Genomic DNA, 27,425 nt, shown 5'->3' with positions numbered 1-27,425 from the left:
AACCTTCGTGTTGACCGCGCCGCCCTGGAAGATCGCCTTGTCCCCGTGCGACCACAGCTCCGCTGGCACCTTCTCCTTGGGCGCCGCCGCCAGCGCCGCCAAAAACTTTGCGTGGAGCCTGTGCGAGCCCTTGTACGCGAGCACGTGACCGATGGGCACGCCCGCCATCCCGGGCTCCGCCATGAGCGAGAGGTCCCCGACCAAATCGAGGATCTTGTGCCTGGCGTTCTCGTTGGGGAGGATCATCGGCGGGTTCCAAAACTTGTCGCCGTTGGCGATGAGCGCGCACTGCTCCAAGCCGCCGCGGATGTATCCCGCGCGGAAGTAGGCCATGTAGTCCTGCATCGTCCCGAAGGTTCTCGCGCGCGCGATGAGGTCGACGTAGTCGCCGTCCTCCGTGGGCGTCCAGCTCTCCCACTGTTTGCCTATGGCGGTCGACTTGTACGTAAAATCGACGCCGTAGGTGAGTTTGGTGACGGCGTCCGGGATGAACTGCACGAAAGCGTCGCCGTCTCGCACGGTGATCATCTCGCTGGGTCGCCACGCCATCCGGGGCACCTCCGCGGTGGATCCGTCGGCGTGCGCGGGGACGAGGCCGACGCGGGCGCACTCGTACGCGAACTGGTACGCGGACCCGTCCACGATGGGAACCTCGCCGGAACCCTCGAGCTCGATCCTCGCGTTGTCCACGCCGATCGCCTCGAGCGCGGACAGCAGGTGCTCGCAGGTGATGACGCCGTTATCGTCGTCCACCGCCAAGCGCATGGAGAGGCGGAGGTTGTCCTGCGCGAGCGCCGCCGCGGCTGGGATCCTGACCTCGCCGGAATCCGAGCCGAAATCCCCCGGCGACTCCGCCGCGCTCTCCTGCTTGGCCCTCAGCTCCGCCGCCCGCTCCGCCGCGTCGTCGTCCTCGCCGTTGAGCATGCTGCGAAGCTGCTCGTAGAGCATGTCCTCGGTCTCCTCCTCGGTCAGCCCTTCCCTGGCGAACGCGCCTCCTTCGACGTCGTCAGCCGCGGTCTCCGGGATGGTCCCCGGGGGCACGCGAACGAAGTACCTGCCCTCGCCGGCGCGCGCGGGGCACACCCGCACCGTCTCCCACTCGCCCGAGTGGAGCCCGACGCCGATCAAGGTGAAGCTGCGGCGAACGGTCTGCTGGTACGTCCTGGACTCCGGGTTGGTCGGGTACCAGTGGCGGTCCAGGAGCGCGGCGTCGCGGAGCTCTTGCTTGGATTTGAAGTTCTTGTACCCGGACACGTCGTACGCCTCCTTGCTGTCGAAGAACGGGCGCTCGTCCTCGCCGTTGCCGGGAAGGGTCTTGCCGGAGCTGGTCTTACCGGCCGCCGCGCGCGTCGTCGCGCCGCGCGCGCGGCCCCGGGGGGTGAGGGCGAAAATCGGGTTGCCCTTGCTCGCCGCCGCCCGGAGCGGGGCGGCGGAGTTGCGGGACGCGAGCCGCGCGCCGACCACCGCGGCGGGCGTCGTGGCCAGCATCGCCGCGCTCGTGGGGTTAATCATCTCGCCCGTTCACCGTCCACTCGTCGCGATACCTCGTGTGAGACTACGGCGCCGGCACCGGCGGGACGAGGGTAAAGCGCAGGATTGTCCGCGACGCTTTTTTATCTGCCCGCGCTCCCATCAACCGCCGCCGGTGATTGGTCGGACATGGTCTATACGGGAAAAAAAGGAAACGAACCAAGATGAACCGTCGTTTCAACCGACCAAAGGACAAAAAGGAATTTTACCTTTAGGTTTTTGTATGTGCAAACAGTTTGATTCGAAGGAAAGCGTTTCGAAGGCGTTATTTCGTTCCTTCTAAGATTCCCTCACTGAATAGTCCTACGAAAGAATATTCCTTCAGGGCACAAAGGTATCTGGCTCAAACGCCGTGGCACGTCTCGGCGCTCGTGACCGATGATGACCCGCATCGCGCTCTTCCTCGTGACCCTCCTCCCCCTCGCGGCCGCCTCCGACGTCGGCAACGAGGGCTGGACAGTTCCCCCGTTCAAGTGCTTCGGCACCACCGCCGTCAACAAGTACGAGATGACCTCGGTCCCGTCCGATCTCTCCGGAATCACCTGGAATCCCTCGACCAAGACCCTCTTCGCCGTGAACAACGGCGATCGCATGATCTACGAGATCGAGTATCCGAACAAGCTCATACAAAAGTGGGACGTCAAGGCCCTCACCCTCGACCTCGAGGGTATCTCTGCGCTGGGCGGCCGAAAGTTCGCCATCACCGACGAGAACCCAGTCAAGATCACCGAGGTTACCCTCAACACCGACGGCACCTACTCCGGCGCCACGACTCTCGTCCAAGGTATCACCCCGAAGGCGGCGTCCAACCTCGGATTCGAGGGCGTCACCAAGATTGGCACCACCTACTATGCCGTGCAGGAGGTCAGCCCCGCGAAGCTCTGGAAGCTTGAGTCGGGCGCCACCGCCTACACTGACCTCTCCGGTGACCTCGAGAAGCATGCCACGTATCAGCTCAAGTCCATCGGCGGGCTGACTCGCGGCGGCGACGCCACGGACGAGCTCTTCCTGATGGCCAAGACGTACACGGGTACCGGTCGCGACGGCAGCTCCAAGTACTACCAGAAGGGCATCATCCGATACAAGATCAGCGACGGCACGATCCTCGAGCGCTTCGGCGGCGAGATGTGCAACATGGGCCAGCCCGAGGGGCTCACCTTCTGGAAGGACGATACCAGCGGCAAGATCAGGATGCTCATGGTGGGCGAGACCCACGAGGCGAGGCTCTACGAGGCCGACCCGTCGTGCACCGACGCCATCGGAAGCATCACGAACAACATGGCGACCTGCGTTGAGAAGAAGGTCAGCACGGCCACCTGCGAGAAGACCAAGGCGGACGGCGGCTGCCCCTGGACCCGCTGCGACAAGGACATCACCGACCACAACAAGATCTGCACCGACGACACGCCAGGCGTCACCGACTGCACCGAGACTCAGTGCTTCAACCGCTGCAACAACACTCTGGTCAAGGGCAACAAGTGCACGCACTGGGCCTACGACGTAGCAGAGAAGGAATGCTACATCTTCGCCGGCTGCAAAAACGACAAGTTTGACGCGGACTACACCACCTATGCAATGGAAGACCCGACGTGCGAAAAGACCCGCGCCAAGGCCCCTCTAGGCTGCGAGAAGCGCAGGTGCGATAAGGATATCTCAAAGCACAACAAGATCTGCACCGACGACACGCCAGGCACCACCGACTGCACCCTGGACCAGTGTGAGGACAAGTGCAAGAAGCACACTGACTTCACTTGCACCACCTACGCCTATGACGTCAAAGAGAAGGAGTGCTACCTCTTCGAGACGTGCGAGGGCGAGAAGTTCGACGAGGACTACTCCACCTATGTGCTCCGTGACCCCACCTGCGAGGAGCCGAGGAACTCGACGGGCGGCGGCGGCTGCACCCAGCGCCGCTGCGACAAGGACGTGACCCCGCACACCAAGATCTGCGTCGACGACTGCCCCGAGGCGCAGTGCACCATCGACCAGTGCGAGATTTACTGCGCGCAGACCACGTTCACGAAGGAGCACGCCGAGGCTTACTGCACCCACTGGGCGTACGACGAGGTGGACAAGGAGTGCTACCTCTTCTACGGCTGCAAGGGCGAGCAGTACGACGACGACTACACGCTGTTCACGCAGAGCTACGGCGAGCGCACAAAGCTGCAGGGCAAGCACGGCAAGACCATCGCCAAGACCCCGACCTGCCCGGCTAAGTCCGGCGCGGCGTCCAACGTCGCGGGTGCTTTCACCTTCCTCGCCGCCGCCGCGCTCGTCGCGGTGTGAGGGGTGCCGGTTTCCCCGACCATTGATCATACGTAATAATAAGGCGTTTGCTGCGCGACGCCACGGCTTGAGCTCTATTTAGCGCTACGATCTGACCACGTTGCTGATAATGTTAAGTGTTAGCGGTATTTATTTTACATATTAACAGTAATTGCACTGGAACCTTCGATCATGCGATGGATGATCTTCGGCGCGTGCGCGTGGCCAGTCCGGGTGTGTTGGGAGCTCCCGCAGCGAACTGGGCGGTGGCTTCCGATGGCTCTGGCGATTGCTCCCTCTTCACGCTCGTGGCTTCGGCGTCCGGCTCCCTCCTGACGCGAGGTCGGCTGCGTGCTTCGCTCATCATAGTTCCCGCATGCGACGCGGCTGGTGCCGCCCTCTTCCGATTTGGTGGTGGCGCCATGTTCCGATTCTTGGGGTTCTCAGGCGCCGACGCCCACATCGCCGCGCACATCGCGAAGATATCCTTGGGGCTCATGGTGGGGTTATCACTCTTCACCTGAGCGACCTTCGTCCTCATGAACTCGTTGAACTTGGTGGGCGCGCGGGGATCGCGCTTCTCCTTTTTCTTCTTGAGCGATGTTCCGACGGGGGTCTCCTCGACCTCCTCTTCCTTGACCCCAAACTCTATTACTTCCTCCTTAACCTCAGCCTCTTCCACGGGCGTCTTACGCATGCGTTCGTACATCTCGTCTGCCTCATCTGACGCGGGTGTGAGACGAACAGGGATGCCGTCGCGGTGATGAAGCGCGAACTGTGCTCGCACGTCCCGGGCGGTTTGCCTGAAGGATTTCCGAGCTCTGGCATCCGTATCCCTGTCATAGTGCCACACCTCCCCGTCCCACCTGAATTTGCAAGCTTTCAGGCCATCCTTCACGTTGAAGGCGCCCCGCCCGATAGCCTCGAGGCTCACGTACGTCTTCTCGCTGCGACGACCCGCAACATCGGTCGCCATTTTGTTCCTGACAATTGGGACAAAATAGACGCGCCTGTACCTGGACGTCCAGTTATCACTGTCTCCTCCAGCAATGGCGTTTGCTGCGGCAGGGTCATCATCGCATGAGAGGACATGATCGCATGAGTGATCATAACTCGGCCACTGATCGTCCGCCTCCTCTTCAAAGACTTCGTGGAGTCTCTCCCCAAAGAGGCTGTGAAGCTTTGCCGAGGCCATGTCCCAATTCGCGGTGAGGAAGTAGAATCCTTCCTGTTTCGCCCCGGCCAAGAGACGACGAGCGCGCAACACCGTGCACTCCCCATCCCACACTCTTCTCTTACCATCGTACGTGAATTTCATGTCCTTGAGGAAACAACGGAACGCCACAGATTGTTCCGAAGGGTCCCCGAAGTAACCCTGCGACGGGCGGGGATGGAGGGACACGTCAGATAAATATCCAGATAAAGATCCGGCATGAGAATTCCCGGGAAAGAAATCACGCGAAGGGGGCGCACCGAGACTTCCAAACGTGCTTTGGCAGCGCTGTCGCCGACGATATCGAGTTCGAGCTGCGTCATGCGTTCAAAATTTACGCGCGCCGTGGCGAGGCACGGCGGAGGGCGAAGTGTGCTCGACCAAGGGGAGTCACCCAAATATATCGTGGGCGAAAAAGGATCGGATTGCTAATACGCGCTGAGCGCTTTTTTTTGTCGCCGTGGGATTTTTTGGGCTTTTTGGCGTCTCTGCGATATCTCTCCGCCTCTCCTGGCCTTTGATTTCAGTGTCGAACGGCGGAGAGGAGACCCCGCTCGTTTCTGGTATCATCGACGCGAGCACGCACGACGGGTACAGACCTCCGCGGTTCACCCACGGAGTGACGCCGACGCGCGAAACCGCGCAAAAGGACGAACCGAAGGGGGCGATCAGGACGCACCCACAGGCGGAGCCACCCGTTTGGTCAAGGGAAAAAAATGCACTCCAGCTCCAGCGGGGAGCTCGAGACCCAACGTCCCGTGTGTCGCATCTGCTGGGAGAACACGTGCGAGGTGAACGGCAGCGAGGAATTTCTATCGCCCACGCCTTGCTCGTGCAGGGATGAGCGCTCGAACGTCCACCAGGCGTGCCTAGAGTGAGTCTTCCGAGCGCACCCATGTCACCATCGGACTTTTCCAGTCTTCGCAAGCGTCTGTTCCCCGCGGCTCCTTCCCGCCGACGCTGACGAACGTCCCGACCCGCCCCCGACTCACTCTCCCAGGCGATGGATTCTCGAGGCGAGGTCCCAGGGTAGGTTCGACGCGGGCACAATCTGCCACGCGTGCGGAGATCACTACTCGCACCCCGCGCTCTCCCTCACCGTCCTCTCCGACGAAGCCGTGCGCGACGCCAAGATCTCCACCGCCTCCGGTGGCGGAGAGGGCGTCGACCACAGGGAGCCCCTCGCCATCATCGGCGGCACCGGGTACGTGGGTAGATCCTTGGCGCTCCACCTCCTCGGCCACCCCACGTTCAGGCTCGGCGCCATCGTCGGATCGTCGGCCACCGTCGGCAAACCGTTCAGCGCGGTGTTTGAAAAAAAAGAAGAGGCTCTCGCCGAGCACTACGGCGCCGACCTGTGGAAGCCGATGGATTTCCCCACGGAGCTCATGTCCGCCAGGGTGTGCGGCGTGGAGGACGTCATCGAGCGCGGCGAGTGCCGCACCGCGCTCTCCTTCATCGCCCCGGAGCACGGTGAGATTGAGGACAGGCTCGCGGCGGCGGGCATCAAGGTCTTCTCCATCTCTCCCCACGCCCGGTTCGACCCGTCCAATCCGCTCTCCGTCCCCGAGGCTAACCCGGAGGTGCTCAAGGACGCGGTGGACAAGGCCGCCGGCGAGGGGTTCGAGGGCGACTGCCACAGCCTGGTCAAGTCTCCGAACTGCGTCACCTGCGGCGTGGTGGTGGCGCTCAAGGCGCTGGACGCGGCGTTTGGAGTGGAGGATGTCTCGGTGACGACGTTTCAGTCTCTGAGCGGCCGCGGCGACGCCAAGTACCCGAGGGACGTGGTGATGGGTAACGTGTACCCGCTTCACGGGACGGTGGAGCGCACGGGAGAGTACCAGCACGGCGAGCTGAAGAGGATCATGCCCGACGTGAAGAGGGTGTCCGTGGCGGCGTACCGGGTGCCGGTGCAGAGAGGGCACCTCGTGGACGTGAGGGTTCGGTTCAGGTGCGAGACGAAGCCCACGGCGAGGGCCGTGGAGCGCGCGTTGTCCTCGTTCGACCCCTTACGGGACGTTCCGCTGCCCAGCAAGCCCAGACGGGTGATCTACGTGAAGCCGCTGGACGAGGAGGAGACGGGGCCGAGGATCGGTACGCCCCGGCCCAAGGATGATCACGAGTACGAGGGCGGGATGAGCGTCTGCGTGGGTAACGTGGTGTGCGAGGACGAGCTGTACGACGTGAGGTTCTGCCTGGTGGTGAACAACGTGGTGCGAGGGGCGTGGGGCGCGGCGCTGCTCAACGCCGAGTACTGGCACTGGCTCAAGGGGAGGAAAACCGCGGCGCCCGGGGAGGAACCGGCTGCCCCCTCAGCCGCGGCTCGCATCGAGTGCTGATAGACTGCATCTTTGAGTCGTCGCGACAAACGCAGACTGGTGAATGAATGAATGAATGTTTTCGTGTTGACATGACGTTGAAAGAATATGCCGCATCGTATGCGCTCACTGCTATTACTTGGTGTGAATCGTGCGTCCCGACTCGACACCTGCGACGGATGAGGGTTTTGATGAGGATTTGAGTCCCTTGCTCGCCGACGTGGGCGCCTCCGCCCTGCCCTTGCCCGGCCCCGCGATGAGCCTCCTCCCGCTATCCATGAGGTCGACGTTCTCCCAGTCTAGGAGCAGCCGCTCGTTGGAGTCCAACACGATGAGGATGGTCCACAGAATCTCAAAGCACAGCACGTCGTCGGGGTCCAGGAACGCCACCCGGATGTCCATCAGCGACCCGGTCACCTTCGTGATCTTCGTCTTTATGACGTATCTGTCCCCGTGCGCGAGCTCCTTGTGGAACGTGGACTGGATCTTCGCCGCGAAGAGGTTGCGTCGGTAGTAGTGCTCGATGTGTGTCAAGCCCGATTTGGCCATGAGCTGCTCCACGCCGTCCACGCTCCTCGCCACGATCATCTCCACGGTGTAGTGCTGGTTCATATCCACGTCCCGGAACTCCACCACGCGGTCCATCCTCACCTCCAACGAGAGGTCAATCTCCCTCGGCGGGTTCATCAGGAACTTGTGACCGCCGATGCGGAAAAACTGGAACGATTTCTTCCAAAAGTTGTACGTTATGTACTTGAACAGGAACCAGTACGGGGTGTTCCCGACCGTCTTACCCGCCAGCCTCCGGCGCACGATCTCGTTGAGGTTGGCGTAGTCCACGTTGGGGAACGGTTTGGCGTTTGGATCGTCGGCGGTGGACTCGAACGTCGTCGCGTGCTCGGCGACGGCGACGGCAAAGTCGGCCATCGGCGCGTCGTTGACGACCAGCTTGGTGGTGACCCCCGTGCCCAGCGTCTGGTTCAACCTGGACAGCAGCTCCACCGCGTTGAGCGAGTGCATCCCGTTGTCAAACACCGTCTTTGAAAAGTCCACGTCGGCGTCGGTCAGATCGGAGACGATCGAGCCAATCACGGATCGAACCGCGTCCACCCGCTGCTCCGTCGTGAGCTGCCTGAGCCTGGCGAGCGCCGTCTTGGGGTCCAACGTCTGCGACCCGAACGGCGACGCGGTGGGGTTAGCCTCCTTGGCCTTGGTGGGCTGCAAACGGGGCTTCGTTCCCTCGACGCGCGCGAACCTGGCGCGGCCCATCGACGCAAACACCCCGTTTCCAGTCGTCGCGGCGGCGGCGGACGAGGAAGAGACGACGCTCGCCTTCTTCTTCTTCTTCCCGCTCGAACCCTGCACTCCGCCGCTTTTGGAACCCTGCACTCCGCTCGAACCCTGCACTCCTTCGTACTCGTACCTGAGATCCGCGACGAGAAACTCGGGGTACTGCTCGAGAATCTCCCCGTGAACTACGCACCGGCGCGACTCGTCAAAGGCGTCCACGCCCTCTGTAATCTGAAAGTCTGCCACCGCGACGGGGATGAACGTGTTGGCCCGAACGGACGCGCACACAACCTGAAGCCCGGCGTCCAACACCGCGGCGAGGTGCGTCCGCGGGAAGCACTCCGCGCGGAACGCGTGCCCGGACCAAGCCACCCTCTCGATGGCCCTGTACGCGCCGCCGTACTCGAGCCTGAGCGCGGAGCACCGGCGGTAGTGCTGCTCGTGGTTGGAGTCGTCGGTGATCTTGACGCCGACGGCCTCGGCGTTTTTGTTTCTGGAAGCGTCGCTTTGTTCGACTCCGTTGTCGGCGACGCTGTTCTCCTCGACGCCGTTTTCTTTCCCGCGAGCGGGCTTCTTCTTCGACGGCGACCCGAGGGCGACCCCGCGGCCGAACACGTCCGGGCCGATTGTCTCCGGCGCGGCATCTCCCGACACGAGACTCGCCTTGAGGATCGTCTCTTCGCCCGCCGTCGCCTGCATCAGCCGCCGCCTCTTCACCACCCTGATGGTCGTGTCGGGCTCGAACACGCCGCGCATAAACGCCACATCCGCGAGCTTGGACGTCCCCGCCTCGTGAGCGATCAGCGCCAGCCAACCGGCGCCGGGGACGATCGCTCGGCCCTGGATGTTGTGATCGTCCATGGTGTACCTGCGCCAGTACTTTCCGAGGTCAATCGTCGACGTCGTCGTCGCCGCCGTCAGCCTCCACTCGGCGACGGCTTCGGCGATTGGGGGCAGCACCTCAGCCCTGGCGAGGTTACCGGAAGGGGGCTCACCGCCCGCGAGGAGCATCTGAAGCGTCTTTCGCGCCGTCTTGTTGGTGATTGTCTTGGGCAGCGCGTTCACCGCGAAGATGTGGTCGGGGGCGGCGTAAGATCCAACCTTGTCGCCCACCGCGGTGGCAGCCGCGGACTTAAAGGCGGCGAGATCGGGTGCACCCGCGCCCACCTTGCGCTTCTTACCCCCCCTGGCGAGGGGCTCGAACACCACGAACGCGACGGGGGTGGTTCCCTTGACAAAGTCCGGGGCACCCACCACGGCGCAATCCTTCACGCCGTACCCGTCCGCCTCGAGGTTCCAGAGGCACCGCTCGATCTGCTCCGTGCCCACGCGGTTGCCGTTGACGTTGATCACCTCGTCAGACCTGCCGTGAAAGGTGAACCCGCCGCCCTTCTCACCCGAGGCTCGCGCCACGTCGCCCTGCACGAAACCGCCGCCGTCCTTTGGCCAGTACGTCTCTTTGTACTTGGCAAAATCTCCGCGCCAATTTTGGTCATAAACGTTTTGAACGTCTCCAAAGACGGTGAGCGCGAGCGACGGGTACGGCCCCGCGATGACCACGTCGCTGGACTCCGAGTCGAGCGCGGCGGAGACCCACGGAAGCGGCCACGTCCTCGCGTCCGACTTGATGACGCCCCTCGCCGTGAGGCCGTTCGGCGCGGCCACGTCCCTGGAGAACACCATGGCGCCGTGCTCGGTGGCCCAGTAGCTGTTGATGAACTTGTCGGTGATGTGATCGTGCGAGTACTTGTGCACCTCGACGGAGACGGGCTCGGCGCAGAACGTGGCGCATCGGAGGGTTGAGGTGTCGATGGCGTCCACCTTGGCCGCGTTACTCGGGTCCGTCATGAGCTGCCTCACCACCGCGCTGCCCGTCTTGAGCAGAGTGCACCCCTCGCTCTCCACGGCGCGGATCATGCGCAGCGGGGTGGGATACACGGGCGAGCCCACCATCACGACCGATCGAACCCCCGCGAGCAGCGGGCCCATGAGCATGTAGCTCTGACCGGTGATCCAACCGGCGGAGCCCACCGTGAGGATCCCGCCCTTAACGCCGTCGCCCCCCTCGCCCGGCGCGCATTCGAAAACCGTCGTCATCGACTGCAACACGCCGGAGACGTAGCCCCCGTGGCCGTGCACCACCCCCTTGGGCTTGCCCGTGCTGCCCGAGGTGTACGACACGAAGAGCGGGTGGTCGCTGTCGCACGGCTCGCACGCGCAGATCTTCTGCGCCGATTTAAACGCGTCCTCGTCGCGCAAAGAGCGGAACTGCGCCGCCCCCGCCGACGCGACGTTTTTCTTCGCGCCCCACCTGGGCAACAGCACCAGCGCGGGGGCAGGTACGTTCGTCTTTGGCACCTTGGATTTTGGATCCACGTCGTTCGACGACGCCTTCTTCGTCCTCTTATTCCCCTTGGATTGTTCGTTCCCACGCCCAGTCGGTTCGCTTCCCTCGCTTCCCTCGCGGTTGAGGGCGTCGAGCGCCGATCGGAGCTTCGCCGCGCAATCCACCGGTTGTCCCCCGTGGACGACGGGCTCGGCGTAGGCGATGACGAGCTTGGGCGCGAGGTCCGCCGTTCTCGACGCGAGGACGCCCTCGACGCTGTCCACGGCGGTGGCGCTGTACGCCGCGCCGAGGCGCTGGCACGCGAGCATGTACGCGAAGTGGGTCGCGTCCGTGGGCATGTGGAAGAGGACGCGATCCCTGGGCTTGACGCCGTGGCGATCCCGGAGGTCCCTCGCGGCGGCGGCGACGGCGCCGAGGAGCTCGCGCCTGGTGACGCTGAGCCTGGCGCCGTCCACGCCCGCCTTTGGGTCCTCCTCCTCGGGCAGCGTGGTCAGGGCGCAGTCGTCGCCGCGGCCGTCGAGGACGTGCCGATCGACCGCGTTGAAGGCTGCGTTGGTCTTGGCGCCCGCGAACCATCGAAAGTAGGGCGCCTCGGAGCAGTCCACGAGCTCGTCCCAGGGCGTCCAGCGAGCGCGATCCCTCGCGGGCGTCGGGGTCTTGACTCCGGACCCGGCCGGGACCAACTCGTCCCTGGTGCGCCACGCCCCCGCGCGCGCGCCCGAGGCGACGACGCCCTTCGTCTTGCCGGGTGCCCCTCCTCCGTCTTTGGCGCGGTCCGCGCGATCCGCGGGGTCCCACCACCACATCGTCTCCGCCGCGCGCGCCGCGGTGTCCAACGCGCCCTTATGGGGCGCGAAGCCATCGCCGGAGGCGGTCGCGACGACCATGTTTGGGTCACCGTCGGCGAGATCGGGGCGGTGCTCCCGCGTCTCGCGCCGCTGATATTTGACTGCGGGGTTCGGACAAAGGGTCCGGATTGTTCCTTGCGGATTCCCTTTCCTGAAGTCCTCGATCCCAGTGGCGGAGCGCGCGCGGCTCTTGCTCTTGCTTGGCGACTAACTGTTTGCGCGTGCGTGAAAGATTCGAGTTTTGGGTTAACCCAATATTTGGTCAAACGTCGCGCCCGCCCATCCGCGCCCTTCCGTGGAAGAGAAGCGGCACCTGATCCACCGCAGCGACTGTCCTCCAGCTGGACGTCACTCTTGGATGTCTCTCCTCGCGAGGACCTCTCGCGCCGCGTTCAGCTTCTTGGGATCGTCCCAAGGCACCCGCGCGCTCCGCCTCGCGTCCACCGCCGCTCCACCGCGCGGTCACCACCTTCACACCGCCCCGCGCCACCTCCCGGCGAGCCACCTCGCGCGCCCCTCCACCGCGCCCTCTTTCGCGACGCGCGCAATGTCCTCTGGCAATGACCAAGCGACGACGCACGTCCCCCCCGCGCCCGGCGTGAGCAAGCTCTACGCCGCCGAGCCCGTCGCCGGCAGATGTGCCCTGATCACCGGCGCGTCCAGCGGCATCGGCCAGGCCACCGCGGAGAGGCTCGCCGAGCTCGGATGCCGCCTCGTCGTCGCCGCGCGACGGAAAGATCGCCTCGACGCGCTCGCGACGAGGCTCGCGAACGACTTCGGAGCGAAGGTCCACTGCGTCGCGCTGGACGTCACCGACGTCGACGCGGTCATGTCTCTCCCGTCGGCACTCCCCGCGGAGTTCGCGGACGTCTCCATCCTGGTCAACAACGCGGGCGGCGCGCTGGGCACCGCCAAGTGCACCGAGAACAACATGGACGACGTCGCCACCATGCTGGACGCCAACGTGAAAGGGGTCGTCGCGTGCACCAGAGCCTTCTCCCCGGGGATGGTGGAGCGCGGGTGCGGGCACGTGGTGAACATCTCGTCCATCGCGGGCGTCGAGTGGTACGGCGGCGGGTCCGTGTACTGCGCCACCAAAGCCGCAATCAACGCGTTTACGTACGCGTCCAGAAAGGACCTCCACGACACGCCGTGCAAGATCACGTCAGTGTCCCCGGGCTTCGTCAACACCGAGTTCGCCACCGTGCGGTTCAAGGGGGACAAGGGCAAGGCGGACAACGTGTACGCGGGGATGAAGTACGGCGGCCCGTTGCTGGCGGAGGACATCGCGGATAACATCGTGTACGCGTTGACCAGGCCGGGGCGGGTGCAGGTGTGCGACATGCTCGTTTACCCCACGTGCCAGGCGTCCGCGAGGGACATCGCGCGGGAGTGAGTGGTGGCGCGAGTCGCGAGTGTCACCGTGATATCACGCGGGGGGCGCGACGGATACTCGTACCGCGTCGTTCATTCGTTTCTATCTAGACGTGTTTGTCGTTCATTCGTTTCTAGACGTGTAGAAGCCGTCCATGGGCGCGTCGCCCGCGTCGGCGTCCGCGGGCCCGCCGCCGAACTGCGTGGAGTTGCCGTTCCAGAACCGGTTGCGACCGTCGTCGCCCTCGTCGTCGTCGTCCCTCAACCCTCCCAGGGTGTGAACGTTCCCGTTCCCGCCGCCGCCGGCGCCGGATCGCCTCACCGGATTCGATCCGTCGGCCCCGTCGCCCCTCGGGACGGCGGTGGGTCGGTGACTCACCGGGTCGCCCCTCGGCGCAGCCCCGCCCCCACGCGCCGCGAAAAGGTCCATCCCCAGGAACGAGCACACGAGCGCCCAGATCTTACGGAGGATCCCGAGCAACGCGTCGAGCGCGCCGCCGCCAGCTGTGCCGCCGCCGCCAGCCGTGACCCCGCCGGGACCCGCCCGGTGAGTCACCGACCCACCGCCGTTCCCCCCGCCCACCCGGTAGATCGCGAGCAGCGAGGGCCTGGCGCCGAGGCCCAGGTCCTCCGCGACGGTTGCCGTGGGATCCGATTCGTCCACGACGCGCCTCGGCCACGCGTTCCAAATTTCCAGATTTTTCCAATCCACCTCCGGAGCGTCAGCGACGAGGAAGTCGCGCACGTCCCCGATCGTGGCGCCCGCGGGCAACCTCGCGGTGACGCTGGTACCGTCCGGGAGCTGGATCCTGGCCGCCACCCCGAGGCGCTCGCGAGCCTCCACTGCCTTTCGCTCCTTCTCCTCCGCCGCTCTCTTCGCTTCATCCTCGCGACGTTTTTCCGCCTCCGCCGCCATCCTCGCCCTCTCCTCGATCGCGGCGGCGCGCTTGAGGGCGGCGTCAGCCTTGATCCTGGCGGCCATCTCGGCCCTGGCGGCGTTAAGCTCGGCTTCGGCCTTGGCCTTGGCGAAGATGGCGTCCGCGTCGGCGGCTGCGAATGATGCGTCTCCTCGGGATGTTTCGTCTCGGGATGGATCGTCGGCCCTTGGCGCCGGGGCGGGTTGCGCGGGCGGCTCGTGCGTCGCGGGCGCGGGGTTTGCGGGGGGCGGTTGCGTCGCGGGCGCGGGGTTTGCGGGCGTCTGCGCGCCGGCGAGCCGCGCGAGCGCCGCCATCGTCTGCAGCCTCAGGTCCGACTCGTGCGCCTCCCGGAGATCTTTGAGCTTGCTCGCCAGGACGTCCGCTCCGTCGGCGCCGCTCGCCTCGCCGATCTTCGCGCCCGTGCGCGCGTCCACGGCGACGGCGACGGGCGCATTGCCCGCGGGGCACAGCGCGCGAAAATTCGCGGCGTCCGTCCCGCCCTCCGCGAGCCTGAGCGCCACCCACCCCTCGTCGCCAGCCTCCGATCTCAGCGTGGCGCCCCCACCGTCGTTCGAGTCTTCCAGGGCGCGGACCATCTCGGCGCTCGACGGGTCATCGCCGAGGATGAACACGAGAAGGGGCGCGCCCTTGGCCTTGGCGGCCGCAATAGCGCTGACCACGTCGCCCTCGTGAAAGAGTCCCATCGTCGCGCGTTCGGGGTTTGGCGCGTGTTGGTATGACGCGACGTCCCACAGCATTCATTCATCGGAAGGACACGTGTAGCACTTCGATAAGTTGTTGTTAGTTCGCGTCGACCGTCAGAGATCGGGGCGAGGGGGAGCCGGCGCGCGGAGACGCCGGCGAATTTCCCGGTCGGAGGTCGATGCGCACGCGGCCCGCGTTCGGGCGGTGCGACTGCGCCGGTAGCGACCGCGGGTGGGAGGTCGCCGGAGGGTACACCTCCGAGGCGTCTCACGTGAGAAGGAGCCCAACCCCGGACGGGAACTCCCTCCTCGGCGGCGTCGCCCAGCTGTGCCACGCGTTCTTCCACTGCTCCCCGACCCCGGAGCTGTCGTCGCACCCCGACGAGCTGTGCCTGCGCGTCGCGTGCGACCCGGCGGGGCGAAAGTGCGAGACCAAGGGCGTGGTGGTCGTCGCCGCGCTGCGGGATCGAGCCGGGGACCTCAGGTTCCTCTCCAGGTACTCCAACTGCCCGCTCTCGTCCCACGCCGAGGAGTACGTCGTCCGCGACGAGGAGCTCGTCCGAGCGGTCATGGAGATGGCACCCGAGGACGACGCGCGATCGTCCACCAAAACCCCGGGCTCGGCGGGCACGCTCACGCTGTACCAGCGCCTGCAGCCGTGCCACGGAAGCTCCGACAACCGAGGACCGCTCTGGAGCTGCTCGGACGCGCTCGTCGCCGGGCTCCACCGCGAGCTGCTCGGGCCCCGGGGGGTGTCGCTGCGCGTGGCGGTGAGCTACACGTACAGGGCGCACTGGGACGTGCGGGGGTTCGAATCCGAGCGCGAGCGAAGGTGGTGGGGTCCGAAGGTGGAGGCGGCTCGAGAGGGCATACGGGTCTTCGCCGCCGCAGCGAAGGACGGGGTGACGCTCGAAGCGCTGAACGCGGAAGACTGGGCGTTTCTCGTCAGCCTGTGCGACGAAGACGTGGCCAGGGACTACGCGGCGGCGTTCGGTGAAGGGGGCGAGGGTTTTGGGTCGAAAGGGTGCGGCGTGTTCACGGCGCCGGCGGTTGCGCACAGGCGAGCGATGGACGAGTTCGTCGCCGAGCAGATTCGGAGGCACTCGGCGTCGGGGCCGACGAACGGGCGCGCCACGAACGCGTCCATCGCCGGGGTTGCGGGGGAACGAACGGAATGCGCCGACGAGGGCGACGAGCCGAGGACGTTCGCCGAGAAGATGAGGCTGAAGCGCCGGTTAGCCGCCGCGAAGAAGTAAGGGTTAGCTAAACTTTTTTGGTCAGAAGGGGTCTAGAGGGCGCTACTTGTCCTTCTTCTCGTCCTTCTCCTTCTCGACCGGCTTGTCGCCCCCTAGGCCGAGAGCCCTGCCCGGCCAGGTGTCACTGAAGAACGTCTCCGTCATCCACGCCAGCGTCGCCGTCGGTATCACGTCCGTGAACGGCAGCGCCTCTTCCACGAAACCCACGCCCGACACCACGTTGCTGCGGAACAGCTGCGACAGCAGGAAAGCCTCCAGGGGCGCGTACGCTATGTCCGTCCCCTCGCCCAGGCCGGGCAGCAGGAACGACGAGTCCCCGAGCGCGTCGATGACGAGGCACACGATCAGCTTACCCCACACCTCGGGCCCCATGGACTCGACCTTGCGCTGCGCCGCTTCCTGCGCAGCCTTGGCCATCTTTTCCCTCGCCTTGCGCTCCTCCCTCTGCCTGATCCGCCTGACCTCGCGCAGGACGAGGACGTACGCGATGAACGAGAGCGCGGGGAACCAGCCCGGAAGGCTGGAGTCGACCTCCTCCGCGGCCTTGCTGAACGGGTTGTCGAACAGGGCTGCGACGTCGGCGATCGGGAGGGGCGACGCCGCGACCTGGATGCTTCCTCGAGACGATCGCCCGCTCCTTCCGACGGGTTTCGCCGGTTGGCGAGGGCTCGACGTCGACGGACGGGGGAGCGTCATCGCGCCGGTGCCGCCGCGCGAGCGCCCGAGTGATGGGCGTCCCGCGGGCGCGATCGACGCGAGGGTCGGGGTCACGACTAGCGCCATTCGCCGACGTTAACACGCCCGGTGCGTGCTGCGCTGTTTGGCAACCAGAAACTCGACCGCGAAGGCTCATGAGCGAACATCTTGGGGCCTCATCACAGCGAAGGGGCGCCAGCGGGCGCGGCCGGACTTTTGGGATAAGGCGGGGTTCGCCGCCGCGGACGTGAATCACACGGCGAACGTAGACTCTCGACCTCGCGCGCGGACGCATCGAGGGAGGTCCCGAGCGTCGAGGGGCGCAGAACTGTCAGAGGTCGAGGGGCGGAATCGCGCGAATCGCTCGTTTTGGGAATCCGCGGCAGCATGGCTCCCGTGCCCCCCGCGCTGTTCAAGGCCCGGGGAACCACCCTGCGCGCGGACGAGTACCTTCGCGGCGTGAACCCCGTGGGCACCGTCCACCGGGGCCCGCTCAGCGCGTTCGGGCGTCAGGAGATCAGCGCGCTTCGCACCGAACCCTCCGTCGCATTTTCCCGCACCGACCGACTGGAGGCCATCCGACCGTTCTCCATCGAGTACTTCCTCCCGGGCGAGGGTAACAGAGCCTACGCGGCATCGCACGCGCGCGAGTACCTCGCCAGGCACGAGGCGGAGGGCCTGGACCGGTTCGCCAGGCCCGCGGTGAGCGAGCCCCCGGAGCCGCGGTGGAAAACCTTTGGCAGGTCGGGGACGCACCACGATTTCGCCAAGACGCAGGCTCGCGGCGGCCATCTCCCGCTCAAGCCCGACTGGCCCAACAAGAACGAGTCGCGGTGGGGCGCCGCCGAGCGCCTGCACAGACCCCTCGACGGCGGCCACGACCTCGTCCAGTACAGCAGCTTCGCGAGGCAGAGGCTGAGCACGCACGCGAACTCGCCGAAAGCGTACGTCGACATCGGCGCCGCCACCACCCGCGCCGAGCGAGGCCGCCAGACCCTCGGACGCGCCCACGACGAGCGCTCCGCCGCCCTCGGCGCGTGCAGCCCCGGGCCGCAGGTCCCGCGCGACAGGGACGGGTTCGCTTTGGGCGCCGTCGGCCGGCAAATCGAAGCCGGGCGGGTCACCGAGCCGAGAGCCGTGGTGGGATCCAACTCGAGGGTCACCGCGCCGACGTGGGCGCCCGCGGGGGTCAAGGGCGGGGACTGGACCAGGCCGGTGCGTCCGGACCCGAGCGTCCCGGGGCCGGGTGCGTACCACGAGACGTTCGATTTCAGGCGAACGCGCGGGGAGCGGGGAAACGGGGATGGATCGGGACGTCGATCGACGGGGAGGAGGACGCATCGTCAGCTGATTACGGGGGAAGCGGCGATTGCGGATGAGAGGGAGCGGCGATTGGCTTCGTCGTTCAACCCGAAGGATGCCGGCGCGTACTGGGGCTCGAGCGGGCGCGGGACGCTTCCGTCGTTGTCGTCGTCGTCGTCGCCAGCTGTGCCGCCGCTCGGAAGCCTGGGTGGTGGGTCTCCGGCGCGAACGTACCCGGTGAGCGGGAAAGAGATTCGCGCGAGGACGAGGAGCGGTCGGTGGACCCCGCGAGACGAACAGAGGGGCCGGGCGAGGAGGCTCCTCGGGCGGGCGTCGCCGGCGCCATGAGTCTGCGTGGACGGCGCCGAGTGCGGGTGCGCGGGTCTGGGGTGCGAATTTTCGAAATACGAGCGATCACTCTCCATGTACCATGGCGCCAACTTGGACCGACAGATTTGGCGCACAAATATGATAATAACCACCGCTTTTTCAACTCGTCCATTCGGCGTGACCGACAACGTTGAACCACCGCGTTCGGCACTTCACGAGACATGGCTCCTCGCATGATGCATCCTCGAGTGGGCACCGGCGAACCCGATCCCGAGGAGGACGAGTCCGAGGAGGAGAAGAAGGACGGCATTCTCATCCCGCTGCTCACGTTTTTCGGATTCGTTTTCGTCTTCATTCCAATCACGGTCATGCTCATGGGCGCCATCTTCGGCTTGATCCTCGCCGAGGTGGAGGGATGGAAGATCAAGGACGGCTTCTACTACATCATCTCCATGCTCTGCGGCCTGCCCACGCCCCTGACCGAGGTTGATCCCGACACGGACGAAGGCAAACTCGTCGACGTGATTGTCGCGCTGTGGGCGCTCGCGCTCGCGGGCACGATAATCGGCGTGGTCGGCGGTCTGTCCGTCATCAACCGCCTCGTCGATGCGGCGGAGAGCTTCGGCCAGAGGTTCAAGAGGGCCGCGAGGAAGGCCGTGACCGGATCGGACGAGGAGGCTCCGGCCGCCGCCGATGAGGACGGTGAGGAGAAGCCGGTCAGCCTAACGCTCAACGTCCTCACGTTCCTGGTCTTCATCTTCATCGTCATCCCCATCGTCATCATCCTCGTCGCCGTCCTCTTTGGCTTCATCCTCGCCGAGGTGGAGGGATGGAAGATCAAGGACGGCTTCTACTACATCATCTCCATGCTCTGCGGCCTGCCCAACCCGCTCACCGACGTCACGCCAGACTCGGACGAAGGCAAGATTGTGGACATCATCATCGCGCTGTGGGCCCTCTCCCTCGCCGGTACCATCATCGGCATCGTCGGAGGCATGTCCGTGATCAACACGCTCGTCGAAAGCGCCGAGGCCCTGGGCGAGAGGTTCGGTAAGAAGAAGGAGAACTGAGCGCCGTGTACACGTTCTCTTGAGCGCGTGAGCGATTCGTTGTAATCTTTAGGAAGATTTTTCACACGTGAGTCTCAAACCATCCCGACTATCCTCACTTCCCGCCACCCCTGGACCCGCGCCCGCCGCGAGGTCGCCGCTTACCTCCGCCTCCTCCGCCCATCGCCTTCTCGAGCTCGGCGTCTAGCACGTCGTCCAGCTCGTCGCGTTCCTTGGGGGGCGGCGGCGACGCCGACTCGTTGCGGGCCTTCCCCGACCCCGGCCGGCCGCCGACTGACGATCCACCCGTGTTTGTGTTTGTCGCGGGCTTGGGCGCCGGGATCGGGGACCGCCCGTTGTTCCCTTTGGGCACCGGGGGCTTGTTCGGGTGCGGGAGCTGCTTGGCGGACTCGGAGTCCGGCGCGGACACCGGCCTGGGCGCCGGGACCGGGTGCGGTTTCTCAGAGCCGGGGGCGGGCGCGGCGGGCTTGGGATGCGGGAGCTCCTTGTGCGGCTCACTCGGAGCTCCTTGGCGGTCCGATCCGCCCTTGGTGCGCCCGCCCTTCTTTCCCTTCGTCGCCTTCGCGAGCTCCTCGTCGAGGGCGTCGTCGAGGGCGTCCCTCTGCTTGGCGGGTTTCTCCTTGTCGCCCCGGGCGCCCTTGGCGGGGGGCGCGGGCGGATCCCTTGGCTTCGGAGCCGGCTTTGGGTGCGGTAACTCCTTGTGGTCGTTCGGCTCATTCGGCTTGTGAACGACGACGACGCGCTTGGGATGCGGCAGCTCCTTCTCCGTGGACTTGGGATGCGGCAGCTCCTTGGCGGCGTCCGGCTTGGGCGCGGGTAGGTCGGACTTGCCCAAACCCTGGAGCTTGGGTTTGCCCTCGAGCCGAGCGAACACGCCGCCTCTCGCGCTCGGGGGCGACTTGCCCAGCGCCTGACTCGCGGCGGAAGCCGGGCCGCGCTCGAACGGCGAGAGCTTCTGCCCCTGCTGCGGCGGGGTGGGCGACGGCTTGGGCTTTCCGCCCCGTTCTCCCTGTCCCTGCTGCGCCGGCGACGGCGTGAGCTCGCGCTGCTTACCCTCGGAGAAGGGCCGGTGTATGACAACCTTGGGAACCGCGCGAGGCTTGACGCCGTTGGCCGGGGACGACGAATCGTTCTTGTCGCCGAGCCTGGCCATCACGCCGACGCCTTTCTCGCCGCCCCTGGGAGCGCGGTACACTTCCGGGCTGGGCGTCGGGCGACCGTCCTTCTTGCGGTCCCACCGGTCGGCGTCCGTGCCGCTCGCCTGCGCCGGTTTGTTGGCGGCGGACCCCTTGCCGTGGCCCCTTCCGTCGACGGAATCTCGGCGCGTCACGGTGGTCTCCTTGTCTCCCCTGCCGCCGCCCGGGGCGCGGCCGGCGAGCTTCGCGGCCACCTGCTCGCGCACGATGACGATTCCCTTCGCCGATTCCACCGCCTTTTTGGTCGCGTCACCCTTTGACAGGATGTCCAGCGACGCGGCGAGGAGCTTAACCGCCGCCGTGTGCATCTGCTCGGCGATCGTCTCCGCCACGGAGGACGGCGGCCCACCGCCCTCGGCGCCGGGAGCCTTGACGCCGTAGGTGAGCAGGTGATACAGCGGGTTGACGACCCCTCGCACGAGCTCCTCGACCTCCTCGAAGGTTCGCTTGCTGCCCGTCTCCTTGGCGGACGCGGCTACGAGTTCAAACGCTTTCCGAGCGTTGGGCGCGAGTCGCCCCTCCGCGAAGGGGGGTTCGGAGAGTTCGTTGAGCAGCTCGCGGATCGTGGACGGGGAGATACCCTCGCCCTTCTTCGCGTTGGCGAAGAACTCCTTGAGCGGTCGCGTGGCCAGCCTCCACGCGGCGCGTTCCTCCCGAGCCTTAGCCTCCGCTCGCTGCTCGTCGCGGGTGGGGTAATGCACCTCGGGCGGCGGTTTCGGCGGCGATCGATCCCTCATCGTAGAACGAGGCGGCGGACCGTCGTCCACGCGCCCGTACTTCCTCTCCATGCGCTCGATGTACTCGGATCTGTGCCCGCCGCCGCCGCCGCCGCCGCCGCGTCGGTCGTCCCTATACCCGCCACCCGGCGCGCCCCAGGAGTCCCGGAAGCCTCCCCCGCCCCGATCGCGCCCGTAATCCCCGCCGCGGTCGAACGACGAGCGGCGGTCGCCGCCGTAGTCGCGCGATCCGCCGCCGCCCAGCCGATCGCGGAGGTCTACGTCGCGGCCCGCGGCGGGACCCATCCGATGTCCGGCGTCTGATCGATCGCGGCCGTGAGCCGGGGGGGCGTGTCCCCACGCGTTGCCTCTCGGCGGCGAGGCGTCTCGTGGTTTGAACGCCGCGGGTTTCTTCTTCGGGGACGGTGGGGTCGGGCTCGGGCCCGCCTCGGCGTCCTTCTGCCACTCGCCCTCGAGCGGGGGCAGGTCGTCCTCGTCGTCCTCGGCCCAATCCCCGCCGAGCGGGGGGAGATCCTCCAGGTCGGATTCTTCGTCCGCGGCCCAGTCCTCGTGCTTGCCGGAGTCGTCGTCGATCCCATCCCCGGCGTCGGCGGCCTTAGACGCGGCGTCGGTCGCGGCGCGGTCGAGGTCCGGCGCGCGCCGCTCGAGCCACTGCAGCATCTTCTCGGCCGCCGATCTCGAGTTTCTGAGCCGCTCGCCGAGGTGTTCCCGCGCTGGATCGAAGACGGACGCGACGATGGTGGCCACATCCGCGTCTTCATCCTCGGCGAATGGATCCTCGCGAGCGGCTCGGGCCACCACGGCGATCTCGGCGCGCTCCTTCTCCACCGCGGAGGTGAGGGCGCCGTCGAGCTCGTCGATCTTTTTCTCAAACTCGGCCCGGACGGTTTCGAACGCGTCGCGCGCGGGAGACGCCGCGTCGGCCGCCTTTGCGTCGGCGGCCGCGAGCACCGCGCGCTGCTCCGCGATGAGCGGAACCGCGAAGTCCTCGGCAGCCTTCACCAGCGCCTCGAGGGTAGCCTCGGCGGCTGCTATCGCTTCCTCCATCGGAGGTTTGCTGGGGATTTCGCCGCGGCGCGCCAATTAATTTCCAAGTGACGTCGCTGCTTCTCCTCGCCCCTCTCGTTCGCTCGACCGCTGTGCACGGACGGCCCTCGGAGACCTCGCGGGGGACTCCAGGTCGATCGTTCGATCTTGCCAGCCTAGCACGCCTACGGATCGTGCGTGTCACGGTCTGCTATCGAGGACGTCAAACCTCCCCTGGATCCTCCAACCTACACTTTAGGGGCTGATAAAGCCTCCAAGCAGTAAGGGTAAGCTAAATGGGGTTAAGACGTATGGGACGCATTACGCATTTAATTCGTCGCGATCGTATGGTGAACATGTTAGACGAGGCGATGAGAGAAAACGCAGAAATCCCTCCCGAATCTGACGCGACCAATAGTAGACTCGTCTCGGCCTGCGCCCAGATATCGCGCGCACCGAACCAGGGTCAGTCACCGCCGAATCAGGAACCGAACGGCCATGACGCTCTTGACGGCGAACTCTTCGATCGCATCTCGCGTCCGCGCGCCCCGCGCGTCGGTTCGCTCACGCGCGTCGTCCCTCCGCGAATCGCTCTCGGGCGGTTGGAACATTCGCCGAATCGTTCGCGCTGACATCGCCGCTCGAGACCGCCGCGGCGGACGCGTCGCGACCGCCGTCCGCGCCGCCGACGACGGCAACTTTCTCGACAAGCTCAACCCGTTCAAGGCGATGGAGAAGGCCAAGGAGAAGAACGCGATCGCCAAGCGGGAGAAGGAGGCGAACCAGGTCATCAACGACGATATGCGGAAGCAACTGTTTGGGGACGGGCTTGGCGGCCGGATGCTCCAGGGAATGGTCAACAACGTCGCGGGGGCGCTGAAGGAGCAGATGGGCGCCGCCGCGGCCGCGTCGCAGGAGACGTACGACGCCGCCGAGCGCGCCGTTCGCTCCGACCCGAAGATGCGCGCGGCGCTGGGCGACGGCATACGCTGCACGCCCCCGATGTCGCAGATGAGCTCGAGCCAAAACGTAAACGGCGTGCAGACGCAGGCCACCACGATCGTGTTCATCGCTCAGGGGAGCAACGGGAGGCAGGCGCAGGTGCAGGCCACGGGGACGGGCGGTGGGGACCAGGAGCTCAGGTTGGACATCAGCGGGATGCTCGACACCGGCGAGGTGGTCAAGGTGGATGGGATGGGCGGCGGTTCAATGGCGGATGGCGTCTTTGACGTAGAGGCGAAGACGATCGACGACGACGACGTCATAGACGTGTGACGGTGTAGCGGCGGTAGTGTGTATGTAGTCCACATTTGTGACCCCGTGCGTGACATGGGCTGAGAAGAGGTGGAGGCGATGGGCACCCCGGCCGAGTGGGAAGTTCACGCGGCGCTCACCAAAATGTGTCAAACCAGCGCAAGGACTTCTACTCCGACACCTGAGATCAGCTGGTCACGTCGAAAAAAAGTCAGCTCCTCGGCGGATCCTTCAGTCCCCAACGCGCGAACACACCGCGCCGAGACACTCACTCAAATCCCCCGGATCTTGCAATATGCCCCGCGGAAAGAAGAAGGAACCCGAGCCCGAGCCCGAAGAGAACGAGGTCATGGAGGACGCGGTGCGTGCCCGCCCACCCCCGCCCCTTCCACAATTCCCAGAATTACGCGTCACGGCCCAGGGCGACAGCCGCCGCGAGAGATCGCGGAGCCGACCCCGCTCAGGCCGCGCGAGGGGCGGCGAACCGACGTCGCCGATTCATTATCTTCCGTTGGATCGACGACGGTGACGCTCCGCGGTGCAATCTCACGCGAGGCCTCGCTCCCGATCTCGGGACGTGGCCCCGAGCCCCAGCCCCGATTATCACAATTATTTCCTGACGATGCAAATCCCTCTTCCCGAACGTAGGCCGTCGAGGATGACGACGAGGAATCAGCGGTGAGCCTTAGTTGACGTCAATTCGTTTCCGCGGTTTCCCGAGGGTCTTTTTCCAAACCTCGAACCGCTGCCCAACCTTCGTAGAGGGACGCATCGAAAGAGGCTCCTGTAACGCCCACCCGACTTGATGCGCATCTGAAAAGAGCTCTCAAGAGGCCACAGCGCCCACCCGAAACCACCAAAAGAGGCCACGGGCCCACTCGCACAAAAAAGGCAAAAATGAGAAAAGGCAAATGAAAGGCGTCGGCGTCGCAAAGGCAAACACAAACAAAGTGAAAAGCCAAAGACGCCGCGAGCCAAGAGCCAAATTTTGGAGTGAAAGCCAAGCGAGCACGAAAAATGAAAAAGCAAAAGAGCCAAACCGCAACCCCAAACTCTCTCTGTCTTCTCGCAGGAGCTCGAAGAAATGAAGAAGAGGCTCGCCGCCATGGAGGAGGAGGCCCAGAAGCTCAAGGACGAGGCTAACGCCATCGGCGACGACATGAACACCGGCGACGGCGCCTCGGGCGCCGCCGACGCCGATCGCGCCGAGGCTGACTCCCGCTCTGTCCACGTCGGAGGCGTCGACTACGCCACCACGCCGGAGGAGCTCGCCAAGCACTTCGAGGCGTGCGGCACCGTCAACCGCGTCACCATCCTGACCGACAAGTACGACAACCCCAAGGGGTTCGCGTACGTCGAATTCCTCGAGGCGGATGCGGTGCAAAACGCGATCAAGCTGACGGATACCGAGATCCACGGCCGAAAGCTCAGGGTGTCGGCCAAGCGAACCAACGTGCCCGGGATGAAGCAAGGCGGGCGCGGGCGCGGCGGCCGCGGCGGCCGCGGGTTCAACCCCTACGGCATGATGATGATGCCGATGATGATGCCTCACATGTTTGGAGGCAGGGGAAGGGGCAGAGGTCGCGGCGGCCGCGGAGGACGCGGCGGCCGCGGTGCGCCGTATTAAAACGAGGTCAGCCGAGACGAAGACGAATAAAAAACTTGCTTGGCCTTGCCAGACGCTCCGCTCCTCGTGTTCAAAGAAGATGTAAATTGAGTAGACGTAGCTAGGCCGTTTTTTCAAGATGATATCTCCTTATTACGAAGGTACTCGCCCGCCCGCCCGCCGACCCGATTCACTGCTGCGCGCCGCCGCCGAAACCTTGCTGCCACATTTGCTGCTGCTGATGTGTCGGTCCCTGCGGCGCCTGGCCCTGCTGCGGGTACTGCCCGTACGCCTGCTGCGGGTACTGCGCGTACGCCTGCTGGGGATGCTGGGGATAGTGTCCGTACGCCTGCTGGGGCGGGTAATAGGGTTGCTGATACGCCATCGGCTGTTGGTACACCATCGGCTGCTGCGGCGCCGCGGAGGGTCGGCCGATCTTGGCGTACTTCATGTAGATCGGTTTCTGCAGCGGGTGCGCCGGCGCGATGAGCGTGTACTTGTTGTCGATGAAGTGAATCGCCCGCTCCGTCGCCGCGATGTCGCTGAACGTGACGAACCCGCTCCCCTTGTGCCTCCCGTCTCCGGGATTTCGGAGGATCTTCACCTCCCGCACCTCGCCCACCGTACTAAAGATTCGCCTCACGTCGTCCTCGGCGTACTCCTGCGGGATGGACCCGATGTAAATCTTAGCCGAGGGTTCGCCGTACTCGGGCCCGGGCTTGGGCACGGGGGGCCAGACGCCGGGGGGCGGACCCTGCACCGCGGATCGCTTCTTCGGCCTCGCGTCCAAGTCGCACGCGATCCTTCGGAGCGTCACCGGGCACGGGTTCCCCTCCGGTCGCAGCGTCCCGCCGTGCGTGTCCAGCGCCTCCGTCGCGGCATCCGCGGTTGGAAACGCGAGGATGGCGCATCGCCGATCTTTGTCAAAGAGCGTACACGCGCCGCCCTCCGCCGCGAACCAGCCAGCCACCTGTTCCCCACTTTGCGTCGTCGCCGGTAAACCCACCGCGAGGAGCTGCTTGGCGGAGAGCGTCGCCCCCTCTCCATTCGCGACGTCCTCGTCGCGCTTTCGCTTCTCCCCCGCCGCCGACGACCGGTCGCCGCCGCTTTTTTTTGACGGACACGGACACCACGTCACGCGCACGGGGAACTCCTGCCCCTCCTCGAACCTGTACACCCCGGACAGCGCCGCCGTCGCCGTCTCCGCGCCGCGCCTGTCCGCCATCCTCACCGCGAACGCGTCCGTGCCCTCCTCCCTCGTCGCCGCTATACACGTCCCGTACGTGCCGAATACACTCGCGACGATCGATTCGTGGATCGTCGCCGACACGCCCTCGACGCGGACGATCGTGGATGTCACGTCCGCGTCGTCCTCGTCGTCCTGCCACAGCGTGCGTCTCGCAATCTCCGCCTCGTGGCCGAGCGCGGCGAGGGCGGCAACGGCGTTGAGGGCGTCTCGCTCGGCGGGGAACTCGACGAGCGCCATCGTCGAGGCGCCATCCGCGGGTCCTCCCCCCAGGGGTTCGACGGAGACGCATCCGGCGCACATCTCGCGCAGGGATTCCAGCGGCGTCGGCGCCGGGGCGACGAGGACCCACTTCTCGCCCCCGTCTTCTTCGTCCTCTTCGTGCTTCGCGTCGTCCTTCGCGACGGCGGGAGCTGGAGGCGGCGGGGGAACCTCGCGGACCGGGGGAGGCGGGACATCCCGCACGGGCTCCGGGGCTGCCTCGGGAGCGGCGGCCTCGGGCTCGGCGGCTGGAGCCGGCGCGGGCTCCGCCGCCGGGGCCGCGACCTCGGCTCCGTCGTCGCCGTCGGTCTTCGCGACGTGCTGGTGTCGAGGAGAAGTGGGGACGGGTCAGGGCTGGTCCGACGGCGGGATCAGATCGGGACGGGGTTAGGGATTCTCTCTGGGGTTGATCTCACCTCCTCGAGCCGCTCGAGGAGCGTGGGTTTGGTGCCGTCGGTGGCCAGGCCGGCCTCCTCTAGCAGCGCCTTGATCTCCGCCACCTTCAGCGCCTTGCGCGCGGCGGCGGTGTCCGGAATCTTACCCATCGGCGCACAGCCGGTCGTGGCGATGGAAGTGAATTGTCGGGAGGTCCGAGCTGACAGGACGTGCGGCTTTTTCTGCTGCAAATCCAAGTCGGAC

General features: G+C 65.8%; 15 protein-coding genes across 15 annotated transcripts; 8 read left to right on the top strand and 7 right to left on the bottom strand.

Annotated features, from left to right (window-relative positions):
- Window positions 1-84: 84 nt before the first annotated feature.
- On the bottom strand, window positions 85-1,155 carry MICPUN_71524 (predicted protein; the record flags this gene model as incomplete). Its single annotated transcript, XM_002500394.1, has 2 exons — window positions 85-816; window positions 1,042-1,155. Coding segments are annotated over 2 exons (846 nt in total), but the record flags the coding sequence as incomplete, so codon positions are not given.
- Window positions 1,156-1,908: 753 nt separating this feature from the next.
- Window positions 1,909-3,816, top strand: MICPUN_56788 (predicted protein; the record flags this gene model as incomplete). Its single annotated transcript, XM_002500826.1, has 1 exon — window positions 1,909-3,816. One exon carries the CDS (start codon window positions 1,909-1,911, stop codon window positions 3,814-3,816), a length of 1,908 nt encoding a protein of 635 aa, XP_002500872.1.
- Window positions 3,817-3,985: 169 nt separating this feature from the next.
- MICPUN_56787 (YABBY like transcription factor) lies at window positions 3,986-5,331 on the bottom strand (the record flags this gene model as incomplete). The annotated part of the gene is made up of 2 exons (XM_002500393.1): window positions 3,986-5,170; window positions 5,269-5,331. The coding sequence occupies 2 exons, from the start codon at window positions 5,329-5,331 to the stop codon at window positions 3,986-3,988; spliced, it is 1,248 nt and encodes a 415-aa protein (XP_002500439.1).
- A 393-nt stretch (window positions 5,332-5,724) lies between these two features.
- MICPUN_105259 (predicted protein) lies at window positions 5,725-7,430 on the top strand (the record flags this gene model as incomplete). The annotated part of the gene is made up of 2 exons (XM_002500825.1): window positions 5,725-5,882; window positions 6,009-7,430. 2 exons carry the CDS (start codon window positions 5,725-5,727, stop codon window positions 7,345-7,347), a joined length of 1,497 nt encoding a protein of 498 aa, XP_002500871.1. The 3' UTR covers window positions 7,348-7,430.
- A 28-nt stretch (window positions 7,431-7,458) lies between these two features.
- On the bottom strand, window positions 7,459-11,850 carry MICPUN_56785 (predicted protein; the record flags this gene model as incomplete). The annotated part of the gene is made up of 1 exon (XM_002500392.1): window positions 7,459-11,850. One exon carries the CDS (start codon window positions 11,848-11,850, stop codon window positions 7,462-7,464), a length of 4,389 nt encoding a protein of 1,462 aa, XP_002500438.1. The 3' UTR covers window positions 7,459-7,461.
- A 319-nt stretch (window positions 11,851-12,169) lies between these two features.
- MICPUN_56784 (predicted protein) lies at window positions 12,170-13,207 on the top strand (the record flags this gene model as incomplete). The annotated part of the gene is made up of 1 exon (XM_002500824.1): window positions 12,170-13,207. One exon carries the CDS (start codon window positions 12,170-12,172, stop codon window positions 13,205-13,207), a length of 1,038 nt encoding a protein of 345 aa, XP_002500870.1.
- Window positions 13,208-13,309: 102 nt separating this feature from the next.
- On the bottom strand, window positions 13,310-14,806 carry MICPUN_99363 (predicted protein; the record flags this gene model as incomplete). Its single annotated transcript, XM_002500391.1, has 1 exon — window positions 13,310-14,806. The coding sequence occupies one exon, from the start codon at window positions 14,804-14,806 to the stop codon at window positions 13,310-13,312; it is 1,497 nt and encodes a 498-aa protein (XP_002500437.1).
- A 179-nt stretch (window positions 14,807-14,985) lies between these two features.
- On the top strand, window positions 14,986-16,045 carry MICPUN_56782 (predicted protein; the record flags this gene model as incomplete). Its single annotated transcript, XM_002500823.1, has 2 exons — window positions 14,986-15,947; window positions 16,036-16,045. 2 exons carry the CDS (start codon window positions 14,986-14,988, stop codon window positions 16,043-16,045), a joined length of 972 nt encoding a protein of 323 aa, XP_002500869.1.
- A 59-nt stretch (window positions 16,046-16,104) lies between these two features.
- MICPUN_56781 (predicted protein) lies at window positions 16,105-16,845 on the bottom strand (the record flags this gene model as incomplete). Its single annotated transcript, XM_002500390.1, has 1 exon — window positions 16,105-16,845. One exon carries the CDS (start codon window positions 16,843-16,845, stop codon window positions 16,105-16,107), a length of 741 nt encoding a protein of 246 aa, XP_002500436.1.
- Window positions 16,846-17,145: 300 nt separating this feature from the next.
- On the top strand, window positions 17,146-18,408 carry MICPUN_56780 (predicted protein; the record flags this gene model as incomplete). Its single annotated transcript, XM_002500822.1, has 1 exon — window positions 17,146-18,408. The coding sequence occupies one exon, from the start codon at window positions 17,146-17,148 to the stop codon at window positions 18,406-18,408; it is 1,263 nt and encodes a 420-aa protein (XP_002500868.1).
- A 164-nt stretch (window positions 18,409-18,572) lies between these two features.
- MICPUN_107887 (predicted protein) lies at window positions 18,573-19,525 on the top strand. The gene has a single exon (XM_002500821.1). It carries the CDS (start codon window positions 18,612-18,614, stop codon window positions 19,458-19,460), a length of 849 nt encoding a protein of 282 aa, XP_002500867.1. The 5' UTR covers window positions 18,573-18,611; the 3' UTR covers window positions 19,461-19,525.
- A 29-nt stretch (window positions 19,526-19,554) lies between these two features.
- On the bottom strand, window positions 19,555-22,440 carry MICPUN_56778 (predicted protein; the record flags this gene model as incomplete). The annotated part of the gene is made up of 1 exon (XM_002500389.1): window positions 19,555-22,440. One exon carries the CDS (start codon window positions 22,438-22,440, stop codon window positions 19,555-19,557), a length of 2,886 nt encoding a protein of 961 aa, XP_002500435.1.
- Window positions 22,441-22,917: 477 nt separating this feature from the next.
- MICPUN_56777 (predicted protein) lies at window positions 22,918-23,694 on the top strand (the record flags this gene model as incomplete). Its single annotated transcript, XM_002500820.1, has 1 exon — window positions 22,918-23,694. One exon carries the CDS (start codon window positions 22,918-22,920, stop codon window positions 23,692-23,694), a length of 777 nt encoding a protein of 258 aa, XP_002500866.1.
- Window positions 23,695-23,968: 274 nt separating this feature from the next.
- On the top strand, window positions 23,969-25,300 carry MICPUN_56776 (predicted protein; the record flags this gene model as incomplete). The annotated part of the gene is made up of 3 exons (XM_002500819.1): window positions 23,969-24,034; window positions 24,322-24,351; window positions 24,746-25,300. 3 exons carry the CDS (start codon window positions 23,969-23,971, stop codon window positions 25,298-25,300), a joined length of 651 nt encoding a protein of 216 aa, XP_002500865.1.
- A 114-nt stretch (window positions 25,301-25,414) lies between these two features.
- MICPUN_56775 (predicted protein) lies at window positions 25,415-27,331 on the bottom strand (the record flags this gene model as incomplete). Its single annotated transcript, XM_002500388.1, has 2 exons — window positions 25,415-27,107; window positions 27,203-27,331. The coding sequence occupies 2 exons, from the start codon at window positions 27,329-27,331 to the stop codon at window positions 25,470-25,472; spliced, it is 1,767 nt and encodes a 588-aa protein (XP_002500434.1). The 3' UTR covers window positions 25,415-25,469.
- Between the last annotated feature and the right edge of the window lie 94 nt (window positions 27,332-27,425).

Source organism: Micromonas commoda, chromosome 3 (genome assembly GCF_000090985.2).
Source record: "Micromonas commoda chromosome 3, complete sequence".
NCBI classification, from domain to species: Eukaryota; Viridiplantae; Chlorophyta; class Mamiellophyceae; order Mamiellales; family Mamiellaceae; genus Micromonas; species Micromonas commoda.
Note: the sequence above shows the minus strand (reverse complement) of the source record. Positions and strands in the feature narration are given on the sequence as shown.

Bases quoted from the DNA above. Each gene is read 5' to 3' on its own strand.
- MICPUN_107887 (XM_002500821.1), top strand. From the start codon at position 18,612: ATGGCTCCTCGCATGATGCATCCTCGAGTGGGCACCGGCGAACCCGAT.